This window comes from Pantherophis guttatus, chromosome 1 (genome assembly GCF_059756535.1).
Source record: "Pantherophis guttatus breed Tessera chromosome 1, ASM5975653v1, whole genome shotgun sequence".
NCBI lineage: Eukaryota > Metazoa > Chordata > Lepidosauria > Squamata > Colubridae > Pantherophis > Pantherophis guttatus.
The window spans coordinates 101,951,587-101,971,818 of NC_142063.1; the positions used below are offsets into that span (position 1 = coordinate 101,951,587).

At 34.8% G+C, this 20,232-nt stretch overlaps 1 protein-coding gene across 1 annotated transcript in view; it reads left to right on the plus strand.

The window, feature by feature from the left end:
- The window catches only part of OTOG (otogelin), a 93,978-nt gene that overhangs the window by 36,294 nt on the left and 37,452 nt on the right, over nt 1-20,232 (plus strand). The window contains exons 24-32 of the mRNA XM_034418640.3: nt 3,718-3,825; nt 7,141-7,279; nt 8,530-8,664; nt 9,242-9,388; nt 11,534-11,653; nt 12,861-12,977; nt 15,003-15,159; nt 16,121-16,147; nt 17,728-17,895. Coding sequence (XP_034274531.3) covers nt 3,718-3,825; nt 7,141-7,279; nt 8,530-8,664; nt 9,242-9,388; nt 11,534-11,653; nt 12,861-12,977; nt 15,003-15,159; nt 16,121-16,147; nt 17,728-17,895 — 1,118 coding nt within the window. The remainder of the gene's footprint in view (nt 1-3,717; nt 3,826-7,140; nt 7,280-8,529; nt 8,665-9,241; nt 9,389-11,533; nt 11,654-12,860; nt 12,978-15,002; nt 15,160-16,120; nt 16,148-17,727; nt 17,896-20,232) is intronic.

Here is a 20,232-nt window from a genome sequence, read left to right on the forward strand (position 1 = left end):
ATAATTGCATAGAAGGAATTTAGTTTTGAAGTCATGTTTTTGAAAGTCCTTTTAAGTTATTGTTGGAGTGAAATAATGAATAATTTTTGGTGTATTTTTTAATAAATAGGCAGAATTATACCATTCTGGTATAATTCAAAATCATGCACATATATTAGAAATATAGTATTAAAATAGCCTGGAGTATCTATTATAGAATGAAATGTCTTGTTTTTTAAATTCATACAGTATTTCAAGTAGACAGCCTCAAACTTATAGATTGCATTCAGTGTAACATTAGCAGAAAAAGTACAATAGGCACGTTATATTTAGTGATTGTGCCTTCATATACCAGAACTCAACAAATGTGAGATTTTTCTAAATAATTTGTAATGAAATCTTTACTCTTCATCTTAGAGTCTGTACTTCTGAAGCTCAAGAGCCAAACTCATGAAGTAGTAATTCTGTTCTGTAAAAGTTAATTTAGAACAGTGAAAATAGCCGTCAGTAATAAATATAGGTGTGGGGTTTTTTCCCTCTAGGATTTCATAACTCTTTAAAGTGAACAACAATTAAGTGCATTTATCATTGGGTGGAGGAATAGTGCTGGGCTATGATTATTGTTTAAATTTTATGGTAAGGCACCTGATTAAGGTGACTGTAAAATTAAATAGTATATTGGTCAAATTATAGTATTTATAAGTGGATGCCTTCATCTAATTTTATCTGTAAGTTGTACATCAAGCTTTGATTTGTGAATAATGGCCATTCATAGTAAAAAGAACTCATTTGTCATCTGAATGGCATCTTCTTTTTTTATGAATTCTTAGATCCTTGCAATCAATCTGCCTGCCTGGCTTTTCAAAAGAGAAAGCTGTTAGCACTTGTTTTATGTAGGATTATATTTCAGAGATAAAACTTGCACTTTGGTCTTGCCTGGCTAAAGTGATGCTCTTTGTTTCTGAATGCGACCTCTTTTGTTGGTAGTATAAACCAGTGGGAATTTTGTAGCTTAGAAAAGGTGGGAGGGCTGTCTTAATAAGTTTTAAATAAGACCCTAAGAGAAACTATGATGTTGTTACTGATTTTTTTTCTTTCAGAAGAATAGAAGAAAGGAGAAAAATGCTTTAACAAAACAGCTATGTTAAAAGCTTTGTTTTTTCATGTTGAGTTTATAGAAGGTAACTTCTATAAATACAGTCAAAGAAATTCTGAAAAGATTGATTGAAAAGAATAGTCCTGTCAAAATGTTGCATCCTTTCCCCTTTTCTCTTGGATTTGATATATTGAATACAAACACATACACACACACGTGTGTGTGTGTGTGTATGTATATATACACACATACATATACACACATACACACACACACACACACACATATATATACACACACACACACATATACAACCTCAGAAAACATACATACATATATATATATACACATGCATACATATACACACACACGTGTGTGTGTGTATAAAAATAATATATGCATACATATACAGTACATATACACATATACACACATTTATTTATATGTTTTTCTTCAGATTTTTTTGTGGAGGAGGAATATGAATTAAAATTAAGAGAAAGACTCACTATATCTTTTTTTTCCCTTGAAAATGTTTAATCAAATACGAAGCAGTGCAAGATGTATTCACGGTATTGCTGATCAAGTACCAGCTTCAAAATGATCACTGAATATATTTTTGGGTTTCTTCTTCCAGAATTAAGAGGATATTTAAAAATGGCTCTCTAAGAAATATTAGAAGAAGAAAAAAATCTTATATCTGAAAACTTATTTTTTTATTACTGAGAATCCTAGGTGAGAGCTATTTTTCTGCTTCGTTGAAAACATTTTCTTCTTAATTGTTTTTGTTTGGCGATAGAACTGTTACATTAAGCCAGTGTTTCTCGATAGAACTATTACATTAAGCCAGGGTTAAGATCTATGGACTTCAACTCCCAGAATTCCTCAACCAGCAATTGCTAAGGCTGAGGAAACACTGCAATAAGCACAATGACTGTAATCTTGCATTTGGAATCCAGGAACATTATAACTGGGGACATACCAATAGACAGCCCAGAACAGTCCATTGTCAACCCATTGCCTGGAGACTATAACAAGTGTTCATTTCTTCTACAGGGCCTAGTACTGTGCTACTTTCAAACACTAATAAAATTAGATCCAATCCCAAAAACGACACAGCAAAATTCAGTTGAGTCTAATTCTTTATTTGCTCTCACCGAATAGACAGAATCTTGGCAAACTAAAACTACAACTTTCTAAACTACTAGATATGTTCTCAGAGATTTTAGGGTTTGGCTACTGTGAACCTCTTCCCGCCCATCTCTAGCTTGAGACTGTGCAGTCTTTTAATCTGGGCCAGTCTATGGGAATGTTCTTTGTTGCCAAAACTCTCCCGTGCTTTGCTTCTCCAGGTACACATTCCATCACAGATATGCAAAAGTTTGAAGTGGTAGGCACAAGAAGATCGTCTTTCTGAATAGTTCAATATCTCTGTTGCTTTTGCTCTTGTATGGGAAATCAGCATGTATCCAGCTGTCTAAAGGTGAGGGCTTTAGCTGAAAGGGTGCCCAGTCTTATATTAACCCACCCTCTGAAATCCTGTGAGTCCCACATACCTCCCTATTTACATAACTGCAGCTGCAAAAGAGATCAACATGACAGAAGAAGCCACTCTGAAGGGGGAAGGGAAATGTGTAGGGTGAAATTAGATAATTTCATAGATAATTAATTAGATAATGTGGAGAGTGATTTTCATTATACTTGCAACACAGTAATGTTTATTCCATTCTTTACAGTGTGCATTTCCGATAAATGCTATAATGCATTGGTATAATGGTGTAATACTTTTCATGATCTTCATTCGATTTGACTTTTTGATAGATCTCTTGTGATTGTAATTTTGTAATTGGGTACTTGATGCTGCCTGAGAAAGACAAAATCTTGCCTGGGCTTGAAAGCTAAGCAGAATGTGGCTTAATATTCATCACTGGGATGGGAGATTACTATAGAATATCAGTGATTTAGGTTAATTCGAAAGCGATAGAGGCAAATCCTTTCTGGATTGTTGCCAAGGGAAGTACATGGTTTGTCCATGAAGTCATGAGGAGTCAAGCTTAACTCAAAGGAAACTGCCCTAGTGCTAAGAATATCAGCTGCCCTATTTTAGTTATAGTTTCTATTCCTGTAGAGAATATTGGATTTTATTCAGGATATTATATATCAGTACAGCAAGACATATTTTCTGGCAATTAATAGTCACATTTTGTTATGTGGTTATCCAGATCTCTTACCTAAAGTGCACAGAAATTTTTCTAGAGAAAAAAGTGGGGGGAAATATGCACTTTACCTGCAACTTTCTGATGATGCTATTAAATGTCACAATTCACAATTCTCAGTTTGCTGAAAAGTTCTTTAGCTGAAACTGACAGACATGATTTTCCTGCATTTGAGCACACAAACTTGCATTAAAAAAAGAGAATACTATAAGTCAAATCTTATTATTCTTCAGTAAGGTTTTTCTCTTTCATTGAAGCTTTTTCTCTTCAGTTATATAGGGTGGAAGATCAGTAATGTATCTCAGTAGGATCTATCATCTATCTATCTAATCTAATCTAATCTAATCTAATCTAATCTAATCTAATCTAATCTAATCTAATCGTATTGAAATATAACTGACAATGAATGTCTATCTGCTGTTTCAACAGCCTTTTTAAATATGGTGATATGTGTTTCAAGCCAAATGAATGCCCATGTACTTGGAAAGGCAAAGAATATTTTCCTGGGGACAAAGTAATTTCTTCTTGCCATACCTGGTGAGTAAAAATCATTCACTTTATTTATTAATGTTCATTTTATACATGCCTTCCAGTATGATATTTTGAATATTGTTTTTTCTTCTTAATGGACTCAAATTTCGTTTGCACTAACACAAATATTTAAACAATTTTTCAGTGTCTCCAAAATGGATTAGGAAAGAATGAATACAAAGGGATTACTATTTTATTAGAGTTATGATTCAGAAGCAGACTCTTTCTCCTTTTTACAAATTTAACTTTAAATCCCATGGGGGGGGGGAGTCACCAAAATTATTTGGGGGAAAAAAAGAAAGGGTCAGACACATGGTCTCCTTGCCAAGGCTTCTCTTCTTAAAGTCCTTCCTGCCAAGGCTATTTTATTTTTATTTTTTTAATTATACAATATTTTTCCATATATTAATATGTAAGCTGTAGTTTACATATTAATCTAGTTCCAAAGTCTCCTCAAAATGTGAGGCTAATACTTTTTTTCCAGTTTAGTCCTCATTACCTTTTCAAATTTGAATTCAAAAGTGGTTTTTTGGGCTCAAGAGTGTAAGAACTTTCTGATTATGATAATTTCACCCTTAGTTTCATTGGCACTTTCACAGGTTTTTTTTTTTTAAAAAGAACCTACAGTAGCTCTTTCACCATTCCTTGTAATGGTGAAAGTTTCATCCAGGTTTATCAGCCAAGAGCTGAAAGCTGCTTTTCCCATGAACCATATGAACAATCTTATTAAAATATATAAAAAAGCATCTCATCACCCGGACTGGTAGGAATGTATTATACCATATAAAGCATTACTGAAACCCACAACATGCATTAAATGGTAACATAATGCCATATTTAAACCCTTAGCTCCTTACTTTTCTATCAAACTTCTATTAATTGGGCCTTTTGATTCTGCTGGGTAGCTAAATCCTGCACAAAGCAAAAATAATCCAGGCTGTTCCAGTCAGCACTTGTCCATGCCTTGTCTGGATGTCTTTGCCCACTCCAGCCTTGTGCTGACTGACTACATCTGCCTTTTGTCAGGTCCTCAATACCTGCTTAGAAGACATTTATAGCCTTTTGGCCGACTGGCGAAGCAATTTATAAGCCATCTCCACTTGGCAGGAAGGTAAATGAGCCCCCCAGATACCCCCCTTGCTCCCAAACCTCTGTACAGATGTAGCGATCATTGACGGTTGGCATATAAACACAGAGTAAAAAAAAAAGCCTTCAAGAATCTAATTTCAGGGGGCTGGTGGCAGTTCTGAAAATATAGTAGTAGGCCCCTGCTTTCATCTTAAAGAAGAAAATGTATTTGCTGAGAAATCTAAATATAATCCCTAATGTGTAGTGCAAAAGAATAGGTAAATTGTTGGTACATCCTCTTATCTTCTTGTTAAGAAATGGATCCTTATCACACTATTAGCTCCCTCCACAAATGGTTAGGAAATTAACTTCAGGTCTTCTGTCTGAATTAAATCTCAGTCCGTTTTATGGAATTTTCAAAAAGCTTGATAAAAAGTTACGATTATTATTATTCATTGTTCTTATATTTTAGAATCACCTCTCGATGAGATGGGCAACATTAAAATAAAATAAAATAAATAAAAATAAAATAAAATAAAAATAAAATAAAATAAAATATAAAATAAAATAAAATATAAAATAAAATAAAATAAAATAAAATAAATAAAATATAACCTATTATTCAGGCCTAGGATTGAATGGTCACTTGTAACACAGATTACACTAAATGTTACATGTGATGGTAGGCCCATTTTGTCTTATATAAATAATATTGAGAACAGAAGCACAGGTATAGGAAGATGCTATGTTGGTTGCTTTGAAATATGCCAGGTCTGCTTTTAAAATCATCCCACTTTGTTGTTTTATATGACCATTAGAGACAGTGTATGGAATTCAGTGGCAGGTTTGTGTCAGTGGAAGTGGCTTCCCTCATCCCCTGAGGAGGGACAGCAATGCCACCTTTCCTGTTGCCCCCTATTCCATGGCAGAGTCTACTCTGAAGAACCCCCACTTTTTTGAGGCAGAGCTTTGGGATACAGTGGAGGCTGCAGGGTTGAGAAGAAGGAATAGATAGTCAACACATGTCAGCTGGGTGTTTGAACAATAAAAAAATTGAAATAAAATAACCAACCAAAGAAACAAGACATGGGTTTTGTAACATTCATACAATGCAGGTTTTTCCTCCTTTTGACAGTTTGTTATTTTATGCTTTTATGCTTTTCCTTTCTTTATTTTTCTATATTTGGTTTATTGTTAAAATCAGTTCCTTTTGACATGAGACATTGAAGCAACAATAAGAATGCGTGAAAAGCTCATGTTTCCAAATCTAATCACATCAAATGGGAAAAGACAGGTCTCATAGCAAGCTGCATGTTCTGTACGTTCAGAGGAAAAATGCATGCCACAAATCAACACATTGAAAATTTATTGAAGCAAAAGCTAAAATAAAACATTGCTGATTTAACTATGTGAATTAATCAGTTTAGTCTTACTTGTTCTTTGACCTCTCCTTCCATGCCATTTTATATACCTTAAAATAAGAATTTGAATTAAAATTATTGTTGATAGCATATGCTACATAAAAGAAGTTGAGCTAGATTGGCTAGTAATATGCTAGTTGCCTAATAAAGTCAGTTTGTACATTATAATAATTTTTACTTAAAATATTTAGTTTCTGATATAAGATACATGTTTAATTAAATTAATGAAATGTTTTATTCTGTTGAATGTGGGATGTCATGATATACCGGTAACTGATTTCTTCCATGACAACAGTATGTTAGAGTGTGCAGTCTGTTATGAGCGTAAGAATAACTATAATTTATTTGTAAGAAATTCTGAAAATGAATTGCTTTACCTACCTAGATCTTTTCTATTCAAATAAATATCAGCCTAGCTGCATGTACCCTGTTTTCCCGAAAATAAGACACCCCCTGATAATAAGCCCAATCAAGCTTTTGAGCGCATGTGCTAAAATAAGTCTCCCCCCCCAAAAATAATCCGTCCCTGAAAATACTTAAACGCAGAGCTGGAAATTGGCAAGAGGAGCCCCATCTTGCTCCACATGCCCCAAAATAATAAGACCTCCCCGAAAATAAGATCAAGTGCTTATTTCAGGGTTTAAAAAAATATAAGACAGTCTTATTTTCGGGGAAACACGGTATAACTTTATACAAGTTCTGAATCAATGGACTTGTCAGTAATTTGTAGGAACATATTTTTAACAGAGTCATGCTATTTGGTTAAAGATTATATTGAGAGGTTATGGTTTATATTTGATGCTGTAACTGTTATAAATTTGCCCTGTTTTAGCATCTGCAGTCATGGCTCATTTAAATGCAATTTCCATCCATGCCCATCAATGTGTACTACATATGGAGATCGCCATTATAGAACCTTTGATGGCCTATCTTTTGACTATGTTGGAAACTGTAAGGTTTACCTGGTTAAGGTAAGACTTTATTTTAAAGCATGTTCAGTTTTTAAACTAAGTATTGTGCTCTTCAATTAAAAAGAAACATAAACATAAACCGAATAGGAAAAGAATTTTGTTTAGTTACTCATAGTGAAAATAAGTTTGTTTTATTCAAATTTTAATTTATTATACTTGGAACTATTCATATATGGATATACTGTATTGAATGCAATTGTATTTGGTAATAATATGTATTAATAAATAAATGAAAGTTAATAAATAAAAATCCAGGTGAAATAAGTGATTCTCAGGCTAAACCAAACCATGATATAAAACACCAAGCAGAAGCTTCCCAATCTCCAGGAGGAAGAGAATGGCCAAATAGCAGGTGACTTGAATCAAATGGGAGGAAAAACATAGAATGTACGGTAAACATTTGAGCAGACATAGATCTATAGCCACTGATTCAGCAAAGCAGCATATCCTGGAACCAGTCTTTGGAAGTCCTGGTTGCTTCCCCAATAATTGCTGCAATCCTTCTTCTCATTGAATTCCTCCTTCTTGTTTATGATAGAATTATGGAAGAAGGAGTAGACAAAACATATATATCTGGCTGGAAAAATCCAGACTGCTACCCTTAACAAGATGGCAGCAAAGATGTACCCCTATTTCTGATTCATTGCTACCACTAGCAATGACCACTAGATAGTGGTCTTCTTCAGTTTCATAGTCTAGATAAAATAACGCTAAAAAGAATTATTCTCAAATGGCTGAGTTAAAAAAAAATGAATATTTGGTAGGACTGAATAGACAAGTGGAGAGGCTTGCAATGTTGACATCCAGTGTTGCTGTGGTTGGTAAGAAACAACTATGTGACTCTTGTCTTTCACTCTCCTGTCCTCAATTACTGCAGCTTTGGAAGGAAGTCTTGGCACTCCAGCTCTTATACTAATGGTGAGCTCCATCTGCAAGATTTTGCCTTGGGGGCCAGAAAGCTCTATGTATTGCCTTACTGCTATCTTGTTAGACTTACATGAAGTTGTTGAATTAAAAGTCGTATCTGAATATAAGTCCTGAATTAACAAGCTTATTAATGGCTGATCAATGATGGGGGAGGGGGATCTTTTTCTTTGCTGCATCTTGCAAAGTAGCTGTTCCTGCATTTATGCCACAAATGGTAGAGAAAGAAGAGGAACAGGTAGGCTGAAGAGTTGGAGAGGTCTAAGGTGCACTTCATGTTTGCAAATTGCAATCAGCTGCCTTATTATTATTATTATTTTTTGCAGAGTTCCTCAATTACTAGTTTCTCAGTCATCATAGAAAATGTTAACTGCTTTAACATTGGAATCATTTGCAGAAAGTATGTTTCCATTAACGTAGGAAAATCATTCATAATATTTGATGATGACACTGGAGATCCGGTAAGTTATAGCAGATCTGAAGTTAAGATATATAGATCAAACCCAAAACACCATCATTCATTTTCATATTGCATGATGAATATTAGCAATCCTTGAACTTCCAGAAACTCTTAAAATTAGTCATGCTTATTTATCTATGTTTTAGTCTTCCTTTTCTTTTCTAAACATTATAGATATATATATATCTTCATGAACAATGCTTACAGTTTATTACATCACACAATATATATCTGGGTTTTTTTTTTGTTTTGCATTGCGATGTTATACCAGCATCTAGCATCATCTAGTGGATGAGATCTAAAAGTGGCTAGAAAATAATAATTTTTCTTACAGAGGAAGACAAAATGTAATTCTTATTTGAATTGTATGTCCAAAAACATTTTTAACAAGTCCAGTGTGTCTTGGATTGCTGTTCTTATTCACATCAAATGTTTCTAAAAGTAGATCCACATAAGAAATAATATGCTAAATCTAGACAGAACCTAATATGGTTGTTTTCCTAAATGCATATTGAAATTATATTATAAAGCTTTCATTAAATGCCTATAATCTGTTATGCATGTCTGACATTTAATAGAGTCATCTGAGTTACATAGATAAACTGCAGCAAGTGTATATATGGAAGGCTGGGTTTTTCAGCATTGTTCATTTTCCTAATGAACACATCACAGTAGTGTGGGATCAAAGAACAACTGTTCATGTCGAGACAGGGCCACAGTGGCAGGTAAGATGAAACTTCTCTTACACCTTTAATTCCTTCTTGGAAGAGATTTAAGTTTCTACTTATATCATCCACTGGAATAAATGGAATTTTAAAGAGTGGAAAGTTGGTTTGTGTTTGTTGGTCATTGTGGCATGAGGGTCTAATGGTCTGGTGTGGTTGCTATTTTGTTGGTGTAAACCAACATGTGGAAGAGGAAAATCACCCCAAGGGTAGCAGTGCTGTCATGAGGGCTGATGATCTGATCTGGCTGCTACCCAGGACTATTTCAGTGAGATGTTGAGATAGCAAGTGTCATTGGTCCAGCCTGGTACAGAGGTGTGAGAGATTAAAGCCGGGGCGGGGGGGGGGCACCATCTCCTTAATTGCTGGAGGACATAACCTCAAAATTGGAGAAAGAGAAAAAAGGAGAGAAGAGGGAAGTTCTATGCATGGCCTGATTAGAGTGATTTGAGAGAAAGGTTGGAGAGACAACCTTAAGTGTGGGGCAGTTGTTGGGTCCTGGTTGAGAAGGGAGAAGAAAGGTCTAGGGTAGCTTTCATGGAAGAAGGGAAGTGAAGACCCAGAAGGATGAGAGGTCCATCCAAGAATAGGAAGGAGGGACTTGGCTGACTGTATTAAGCCGGTACCTTTAGTTCCCCCAAGAAAGAAAGGAGGGCATCAGCTTTGGAGAAGTCCTGATCTCTGAGGAAGGACTTGGCAGAAGACCCTGAGAATCTTCTTCACCCAATGGAGAAGCAGCAAGTGTTTGGCTGAACAGAAGGCCACGCCATGCTGAAAACACTGCAGTAAATTCCGGCCTATTCTTTTCATTCTTTCTCTTGTCATGCTCAAAAACAGGGGAGGGAGCCAGAGAGCTAGAGATTGGATAGTCTCTGGGAGAGAGGTTTAGGAGGAAACCTGATACCAGTATTGTTTATATTGCATTGCATATAAATGTTACAAAAACTTGCTATAAATGATATCACTGTATATAATAACAAACATTAAAACTTCTGTGTCTATTGCCACCATTGTAAAACAAAATTCAAAAAAGAACCTGTTTGTCATACTCTGATACTTTCATTGGCTTAAACAACAGTAATAAGGGGAAAGGGGTAGGAGGAGAAGCTTAGATTTACACTGAATAGCATTTTTTAGTGATCAGCTTTGGCAATAAAAAAATAAGATTAAAGGGGGGTGGTGGTAATGTCACTGATGTCACTGGAAGAGCATGGCATAATTTTTCAGCACCTTTTTCAGGTGGAGGATTCAATTTATCTAAAGGAAATATGTGTATTAAATCTAATGGATTCTCTTCTATTGGAGAATCTATTTTACTATTTGGGATTATTTGTAGCTGACATACCATTCAGCAATTTGCCATAAAATTTTGGTAGCAAAAGGTAAAAAAAGTCTGGCTGGGGGAGGCTGCATGCAGATTGTGTATTGGGCAATAAATGGTGTTGGGTACTTGACACATATAACACCACTGCTTTGTGAGTTGCATTGGTTGCCAGTGTGTTTCTGGTATAATTCAAAGTACTGGCTGAACTTCATAGCTTGGGACTAGGTCACCTGAGGACTGTCTTCTAGTTGTTTCTATCCATTCAATCTAGTTCAGCAGGATGTTCATGTTCTGAGTCCTGTCAGTCAGGAAATGTAGCCTAGTGGGGACTAGGAGGTGTATCTTTTCTGTAGTAACAAAACATCCTCCCTCCATAGATTAGGATGGCTCTGATCACATTGGCCTTTTATATGGCCTTGAAGACCTGGCTATGTGCCTGGGCCTGGAGTCCCAATTGTGTTAAGGGCCCAGTTTCCTGCTTATATTAACATTTATAGATAATACTTTTAGCTGCTGAATATATTTACTTTTTTCTACTGTGTTTTTAATTGGTTTCAATTGATGTTATGATTATTTGCCACCCAGAGTCATGTCTGGGCCATAAAAATTGAATAAATAAATAATACTCCAGCCTATTTTCCCCATAACAACTACCCTTGGGGTGGATTGAATTGAGAGGCTGGGTGGCCCAAAGTCACCCAGCCAGCTGTCAAGCCTAAGGGAAGGTTAGATTCTATGTTTTTAATGTGGAAAATAATCATATCAGATGTGCGGTTATAAATGTCTGTAATTAAGAGTTATTAATTTTGCCTCATGTCTAGGGTGAGTTGACTGGATTATGTGGAAATTTTGACTCCAAAACAATAAATGAAATGAGAACTCCAGAAAATTTTGAGTTAACAAATGCACAAGAATTTGGGAGCAGTTGGGCAGTTGTTGAGGTAAAGTAATGGAGGATGGTCCCTCATTATATTGTCTTTTATTGCCTAAAATTAAGCACCAATCATATTTACTGATTTATAATAGTGTATAGATGTCAGATTTCTATGAATTCAAATACTTGGAGGGAATGCAAAGAGAAAGAAGATGAATGCTCTGATTTTGTTGCTTAGGAATTTTTGAACAAAGAAAACTTTACCTGTAAATCCTATTTTCCAAATGATGTAACATCCTGATTTTTCAAAGATTTTGTAGATTGCAGTCTTTGCAAAAACCACATAGCCAAAGAAGTCTGTTGGCAGCAGAAGTTATTCTTACTTTGATGAAGGAGGCTGAAAACAAGAGGCAGAGTGAAAGCATGCCTTGCACATTTATTCAAAGATGTAGAAGGCTGGAATAAGCATGCTGCTGATATAAACATTGCAATTAAATAAACTAAATTTGGGATTAATGACTATTCGTTTGAAAGTAAACTAGTGTTCTCTACTGTTGCAGCTTTGTGATTTTTTTCCCATTTAAATCTTAATGTAATCATGGGGTTTTGACTTCATGGGGCATTTTCAGAAGGATAGTCATGCTTAAGATAGATTCTAGCTAGGTTTCTTTTTCTCATATCATTCCTTTAATTTGTTCGGCATACTATTTTTCCTCTGTTTCAGTGTTTTGTATAATATTGCTTGCCCAGAAAGGAAATTACATGCTGCTTATGCATGTAAGTTAGCTTTTCAAATCACCAACATTCTTTTGCTAACATGTATTATAGATTTTTGGCACTACCTGTAGAGGAATTTTTGTGTATGAGATCACAACCACATGCTTTTCATGCTTTTCATGATAACCTTAAGAATTAGAATTATACCCAAAAAAATCACATTTCCATAGAAATTAAAAATATGACACATTTTTCATGATTTCATTCTTCAGCTTTTCCCCAACATGTTGCTTTAACAAAAACAAAAGGTATGGTAATATACCAATATGCACCGTGTTTTGATGGTTGTTAGGGATTTAATATTTCCATGCTGCCAGTAATCAAACTATCTGTTTGACTCAACTCAAACTCTTTGTTTGAGATTCGTTAACTATTTCAATATGCAGTTATGTAGGAGTCTATGTCTCCCTCCTAGGAGGTTTACCTTACATGTAGTCTATCTCAGAGAATACAAGTTTATGGTCATTCTTCTTTTCTTCTTTTGTTTTTGGATTCAGTGTGTTGATAGTTCTGATATTCGGCATCCCTGCATTTTAAACCCACTCAGAGAAGCATTTGCAAAGAAAGAATGTGGAATACTATTAAGTGAAATATTTGAGTCATGCCATCCAGTGGTGAGTAACAATACAGAGAAAAGTTAAGGGTGTAGCATTTAAAGCAAAATGTCCCCAGGTGGTCCAGTAGTTGGTCTTGAAACGCTGCTGTTTGAAATCCAAACCATTAATATTTGGTGTCCCACAGGGTTACATCTTGTTCGTCATGCTGTCCAACCATATGAAATCACTGTGGGGAGGGCATCTGGAGATCATAAGGGGAACATGAGCTGCAGCTCTGTTTCTCCTAACTCCTTGCTTCTCCAAAGAAGCAAATTATATACTTCTTTCAATAATAAGCTGGTGGATGGAGAGCAAGATGAGATTAAATGCAGACACTGATAATTTCTGTTGATAATGAGAAACTGCACAACGATTAAAATTAAGCCTATTTCTGCTGGGGTTGCACTCCCTGTGAAAGAGCACATGGCATTCTGGAAGTTAATGTTTCTTGATATTTTACTGTCACTGGACTCACAAATAGCTGCTGTATGGCAGTTATGTTACTGAGCAGACTGGATTTGTGGCCTTGGTTACATCATGGCTCTACATATGTCTACCTTAGACAAAAATCCAAGAGTTACAAATATAAAATGTGTTAAGTTTCTAATTGATGTAATATACAAGGATCATGTTTAACCCCTAAACTGAAAGAAATACACAAGTTGCCAGTTTTTACTGGATGACAATTTAAGATGCCGGCATTAATCTTTATAGAGAGCTAGTTTTGTGTAGTAGTTAAAATATCAGACTAGAAACTGGGAGACTGTGAGTTCTAGTCCTACCTTAGGAACAAAGCCAGTAGGGTGACCTTGTCATACCTTCTGGCTCTGGGAAACAGGCAAGGACAAACTACTTCTGAAAAACCTTCCCAGGAAAAACCTTGTCCAGGCAGTCTCTGAGAATTGGACACAATTGAACGGAAGATTTAAAAAAATGATATTTAAAGCCCTAAATGTCTTCGGACTTGATTTTCCAAGAGACTATCTTTTTCCACATCTGTCCAGCTGCTAATTCTTGAAGGAGATGTCATTTTGAACTGTCAAAGACTTGCTTTTCTTGTGGAGGTACAATGACATTATTCAAGTTTTATTCATTTCATTCATTTAATATATTTCTATCTCTTTTGCTTCCAGTCAAGCCAGTCTGTGAAAAGAAAAAAAATGTGAATGACTGACCTACAAGTTCTAACTTCCAGCAAATGTAGTGTATCAATACAGGCCTGAGTAGAGTTCCAGATTTGAAAAGCAAATCTGATGCAAAGTGACCACATATGAGAAATACTTCAAACAAAGCATGTCTTTTCCGTTGGGTTGTCATCAGCTGCGAAAGCAGCCATGCAAGCTCAGGAAAAGATGCAATTATTTTAAAGGGTTCTGCCAAGGTGCAGGAGTCTGCCCACAAATACAACATGCCAATTTTTTTTTAATCCAAGTTTTTGTTTAAACCTCTGGTATAGGATGTTGGTTAACATTATACGTGCATATGTTCTTCTCAATATAGAAGTTATTTTTTCTCAGTAATAATTTATCTCATTTCACTATTTAAATAATACAAATATCAGCAAATTTATATATGCATAGGATGTAAACTAGAAATTGAAATATTCATTTATATTTCACAAAACAAAAACGTTCCACCTCTGTTAAGAGGTCAAATAGAAGAGCTCCTTGGGACAAAGGATATAGGAGATGGTTACTACTAAAACCTTCTCCTTTATCGACTCCTCTTCCCCTTTTTGAGAGTTTCCTGGTATCCAAAAGCAGATTTACTTTGGTGAAAGTGGCTGCAAAGAGAAGGAGAAACTGGCTAAGGGCATCTTCTTCCCTTAGTTGGAGCATCTGTGGATTGGAATTCAGAGAATGTTCCCACCAGCAGGAGAAAATTTAGGATTGGACTATAATGCCAAATACAGATAAGTAATAAATATTATGTGACATGTTCCATAGACATGCCCCTAAAATTTAGTTCAGATGCTTGCTCTTTATGTATAAATCAGTATATAAGTAGGGGATGATTTATTATAGTAATGTTTACATTTTTCAGGTTGATGTCACTTGGTTTTATTCAAACTGTTTGATTGACACATGTGGTTGTAACCAGGGAGGGGACTGTGAATGTTTCTGTACAAGTGTTTCAGCCTATGCTCATCAGTGTTGTCAACAAGGAGTTACAGTAGACTGGAGATCTCCTAGATTATGTCGTAAGTATGATAATCAGATTACATTTACAAACCTTGCAAAGCTATACTATCAGTTTGATTTTGCTTCTTCATGCATATTCAGCTGGCTTTTGATTGTGTAATTTTCCTTTCTTGCATTCAAGAATTGGCTAAAACTCGTACAGTTTTATGAATCAGACACATTAAATATAATACAAAAGGATCAGTCATAGTAGTTCATCCATCCATCCATCCATCCATCCATCCATCCATCCATCCATCCATCCATAGCTACTGATAAGTGCTGTTCTATGTCTCAGTGACTTTTATCTTTCAGTTAATTACCCTATCAGTGATATCCTCTCCTGTTATCACATCTGATAATGGGAGTCCAAGTTTCGTAAATAGAAGCTTCATTATCATTTCTGCTACACCTTTATAGGCTTATATATAAATACAAATTCAAAATTGCAACCACAGACTGCAGAAAATTTGCCCATTTCTGATTTATATCCGGAATTCTGTTCTCAGTATCAATTATAAATGAGATGAGGAAAGTAAGAGAATATATCTAAAGATTTTTTTTAAATGTCTGTTTGATTGAACTGTAGACATAGCAATAACTTGAATAATATCTCACAAGCAAACTTTAGAGCACAGCTCTTTTTTCTCATTCTTACAACTTGTATTTGGGTTAAAATTATTTCCTGCACTTAAGTATGCACAGAGAATGTATGTGGTTGCTATTTTAAATTTGGATTATTATTCTGATACAAATGTGGTTTGTGTTCATAGACAACTGTGATATTGTTATAGGAAGGACAACTAAAATTATTACTATACCACTAGAGGTCATAAAAGGATAAGTATTTTCTTATTACAGTCAGTGAAAAAAGTTTAAGACGTTTCTGCCAGCTTTAATTTGTCTTCTCAGTGGAGATGAAAGAAAAATGGCTTGTATATGCATACATACATTCTAATTGTTTGCTTTTGTTTTTTATAGCATATGATTGTGAATATATCAATAAAGGTAAGCAATGATATGAGAGCTAAGTATTTTTCCTTATGCCCTCCATGTTAGTGATACTTTGTGCAATGCATTGGAATAGGCTGTTATTTAAATATATGTATGTAACTTTGTCATTATAGTGTTGAAATACAGTAAATAATCTAACAATTTGTCAGGCAGGCTAATCCACAGACTTAGTTACGTTCCTACACTCTTGATCAGTTAGAAAATCAGATTGAAAATCTGGGAGAATATGAAAAGAAAAGGCTGAAGAAAGTAATCATATCTCAGTAGAAGTTACAGCAGTTTTTCTTCTCCTTAGCAATTTTCTGCTCTGAATGTTTTATCTTAACTTTTGAAGTTTAAAAGTCATTAATTCTTTTGTTTTCCATTGGAAAAAAAGGTTTTTTTGATTTAGCTCAATGCTTTAGTACTGATATATAATATTTCATATATATTCTGATTTAATTATTTGGGTAGTATGCTATGTTATTTTTTTAAAAAGTATCACTGTATATTGCAACTGTTTAATTCATCATGGACCTTTTCTTTTGCCATGTAGATTTTTAGTCTGTTAATAGCACATAGTGCAGGGGTGTTAAACTGGCGGCCTGTGGGCCAGATGCATCACACGCAGGCCATGCCCAGTCCAGCTCCACAAATGTAAAAACTGTCATGATATGTCATGTGACAGCAACTTGACGCCACGAGTTTGATACCCATGACATAGTGCCTTTGTACTATCGAGTTGCTTTCTAAGTAGTTACAAACATTTCATAATATCACAGAAGCTCAGTCAATAGTTAGAAAGTTGTAATTTCAAAAATACGAGTCTGGCTATTTGCCAGACTGAACCCTCTGGGCTTTGGTAATAGTTGAGGGTGCCCCACATGTTTTTTTAAAAATACTTTTTCCATATTGCTGTCATATTCTTAAAAAAATAATCTGCATGCCCAGCCTGTATGCCACAAGATGTACAGTGAGGGAGTATGAGAATATTTTACAAGTGAAGGGAAGCGATTAATGTCACAACAGTTTCATAATTAGAACCAAATAATCTCTTTACCACATCAGTCCTTTTAGTTAGTGGTTTCTGTTTTTAAAAATCCTAATTAACTATAGCTCTCACAAAATGCTTTGGGGTATATGCCCTCTCAGACCATTCCTTTGGAATCTTGATATGAGGAAACAAGCAAATCCACAGGTGAGGAACATGTACAGATTACTGCATATTAGTACTCCCAACATTTGGAAGGTGTATTTAGCGTATGTGGAGGGTCCTTTTTTTTGTTTTTGTTTTTGCTGATTTTGATTAACCAGGATCTTTCTTTTCTTTCATTCCTTCTTTACTGAATTTTACCTTTTTTACCCACTTTGATAAATGTCTGATGTAAGATTAGGTTCAGGCAGATCATTTATGAAATCAAGTTTGCAAGAGTTCTCTAGTTCTAAATTAATGTTTAAAAACCATAATGCTTATTCTTGGGAATGTCTGCTAATGATGGTGTTTTCTTTGCTGTTGTTGGACTGACTGGTAAACCCATGATACAGACATTGAGACAGATGCATCAGAAAATGTAACTTTTTTTCTTTCTTGACAGTTCTGGGAAAAGGTCCCTACAAATTGGTTAGCTACTTGGATGGAAAAGCTATAATTGCAGCAAAACTGCAGGATGGTACTGTTTTCCCAGCAAGAGAAAATGACTTAGCTTCGGGGGATGCTTTAACCTTCATGCTAACATCACCACTATATAAGCCCAAAGCACATGGTAAATCTAGTAACTCTGTAAAATAGATCTGCGGTACTGAACCTCGGCAACTTTAATTTCTGTTGATTTTAATTCACAGTATTCTCCAGCCAACATGTTGGTTGGGGAATTCTGTGAGTTTAAGTCCATACATCTTAAAGCTGTGGTGGTTGAAAAACACTATTTTAGATAATATATATCAGAAGCAATTAAAAAAAAATTAGAGATGCTGGTTTACAAATAAGAGGCGAATATTGTGACTGGCCATATTGTATTAATAAGCATTTAGAGATATCTGACTGGTTAATATTGCTGGGAGAAATACTGTTTTTGTTATACGGATTTTGTTCAGAGCCAGCAAAACAATTTTTCTTTTCTCACAGCCAAAAGTGTTTTCTCCCTTTGGAATTTTAGCACCAGCACTAGCACTAGCACTCAGGCTTATATGCTGCTTCACAGTGATTTACAGCCCTCTCTAAGCAGTTTACAGAGTCAGCATATTGCCCCCAACAATCTAGATCCTCATTTTACCAACCTCGGAAGAATGGAAGGCTGAGTCAACCTTGAACCAATGAAAAGTGAACTGCTGAACTGCTGGCAATCAGCACTCAGCAGAAGTAACCTGCAATACTGCATTTTAACCACTGCGCCACCACGGCTCTTAAGAAAGTTTCATAGATGAAACACTAAATTTTCCTAATCAACTTTAGTGGGGTTTTTTTATATGATCAAAGGTCTCCACTTAGAGAGTAGGTTTTTTATAAGGCAATTGCTGATTTATAAATAACATGACACTTAGTGCTCAGATCGACAACTTTGTAAACACATTAGCCTTAATATTCTTAATGCAGGATAGGTAGAGAAACCTAAGAGGAAATCTGGAAATTGACAGCAGCTGGTTAGCTATGAAACTAATGAGATACAAGCGGGTCAGCTGAGGATATACTATAATGGTTGGCAGCAAATTAAGATTATGGTTAAATGCAAAACTACAACTGTATAAAAATATCCTTTTAAAGATAATTGCCATTAATTCTGTTCTTCACTAAAATATGGGCTTTGCCAGCTCCTTGGGATTACTCATATCGATGGATGCCTTGGCTGTGTACATGTATTTTCACATTTCTAAAATGTACATTTTATCCATTTTTGCCTCTCTGCCTTTTGAAATAAAACTAACTGCAAGCATTAAAATCAGTGATACTTAAATACTAAAGTTTAACATGATTCTTGTCATAGAAGAAATGCCAATTTATTTATAAAACAGCTGGTTAGCTGTAAAACTACTGAAATACAAAAGGGTCAACTGAGGATATAATAGAGTGGTGGCAAATTAAGATTATGGTTAAGTGCGAAAGAAATAGAAAGGAAGCAAACTGATGAAAAATATCTGGAAAAAAAGGATATTACTAGAATAATGTTAAAAGACAGTCAATTTTATATCACCAGTTAATTGAATATGAACTGAATATTTTTATGAATAATATTTATTTCTAGATATGCTTTCTTACGCAATTTCTGGAAATGCTTTTATTTCAGATAGAATACCAGGACAAAGAACTATATTCCTCTGATATAGCACAAATATATGGAGAGATTAAGTTGTTGCCAGTGACAATGAAAGAGCTTAAGGTCCTGAGATAAATCTTTTCAGCTCTATTGTTTGAATTCAGTTTTGCGAAGTTAATAATAGTTCCAGATATGAGTGACAGTTATTGGATTTTTTTCCCTTGAAAATCCACCTTTGGAAAGTAATCTGTTCATTTTCAATTTTAACACTCTATATCTCAACATTCTTTTTATAATTCTGATTAGAAAAATACAGAGCCCTTACATTCACCAATCTTTATTACAATTTGGCAAGCAATGGTTGCTTATGCTACAATAAGTACATTTTCAGCTTCAGTAATTAAAGAAAATATGAGCTGCTTCTCTCTTTCTCCATATACTAAATACATTTTATGTTGGAAAATTAAATAGTACTCTAGGATAATGAATTATTACATGACTTAACATCTGTTTAATGGATGAGGACAATGGATTTTATAGTAGTCTTACGATAACTTTAAGCAGAATAATGTAGTCTACACAGTGAAATAATATTTGGGACAAAAGATATTCAATTAGGTCACAATTCTATCACACTTTTAATAAGCATTACTTTAAATATACTGGAAATCAGTTTAATCAATTTTGGAAAGCAAGAGAAAATCTTGCAATACAGGTTTTACATTTTAGGTTTTTTAAAAAAATAATGTATTGGTTTGGAGATGAATGGAAGCTTCTTAAAAAAGTGTAATTTTCTTTGCTTTCTGTACCTTCAGAAATTCCTGGATTGAAACAATGGCAATGTTATAA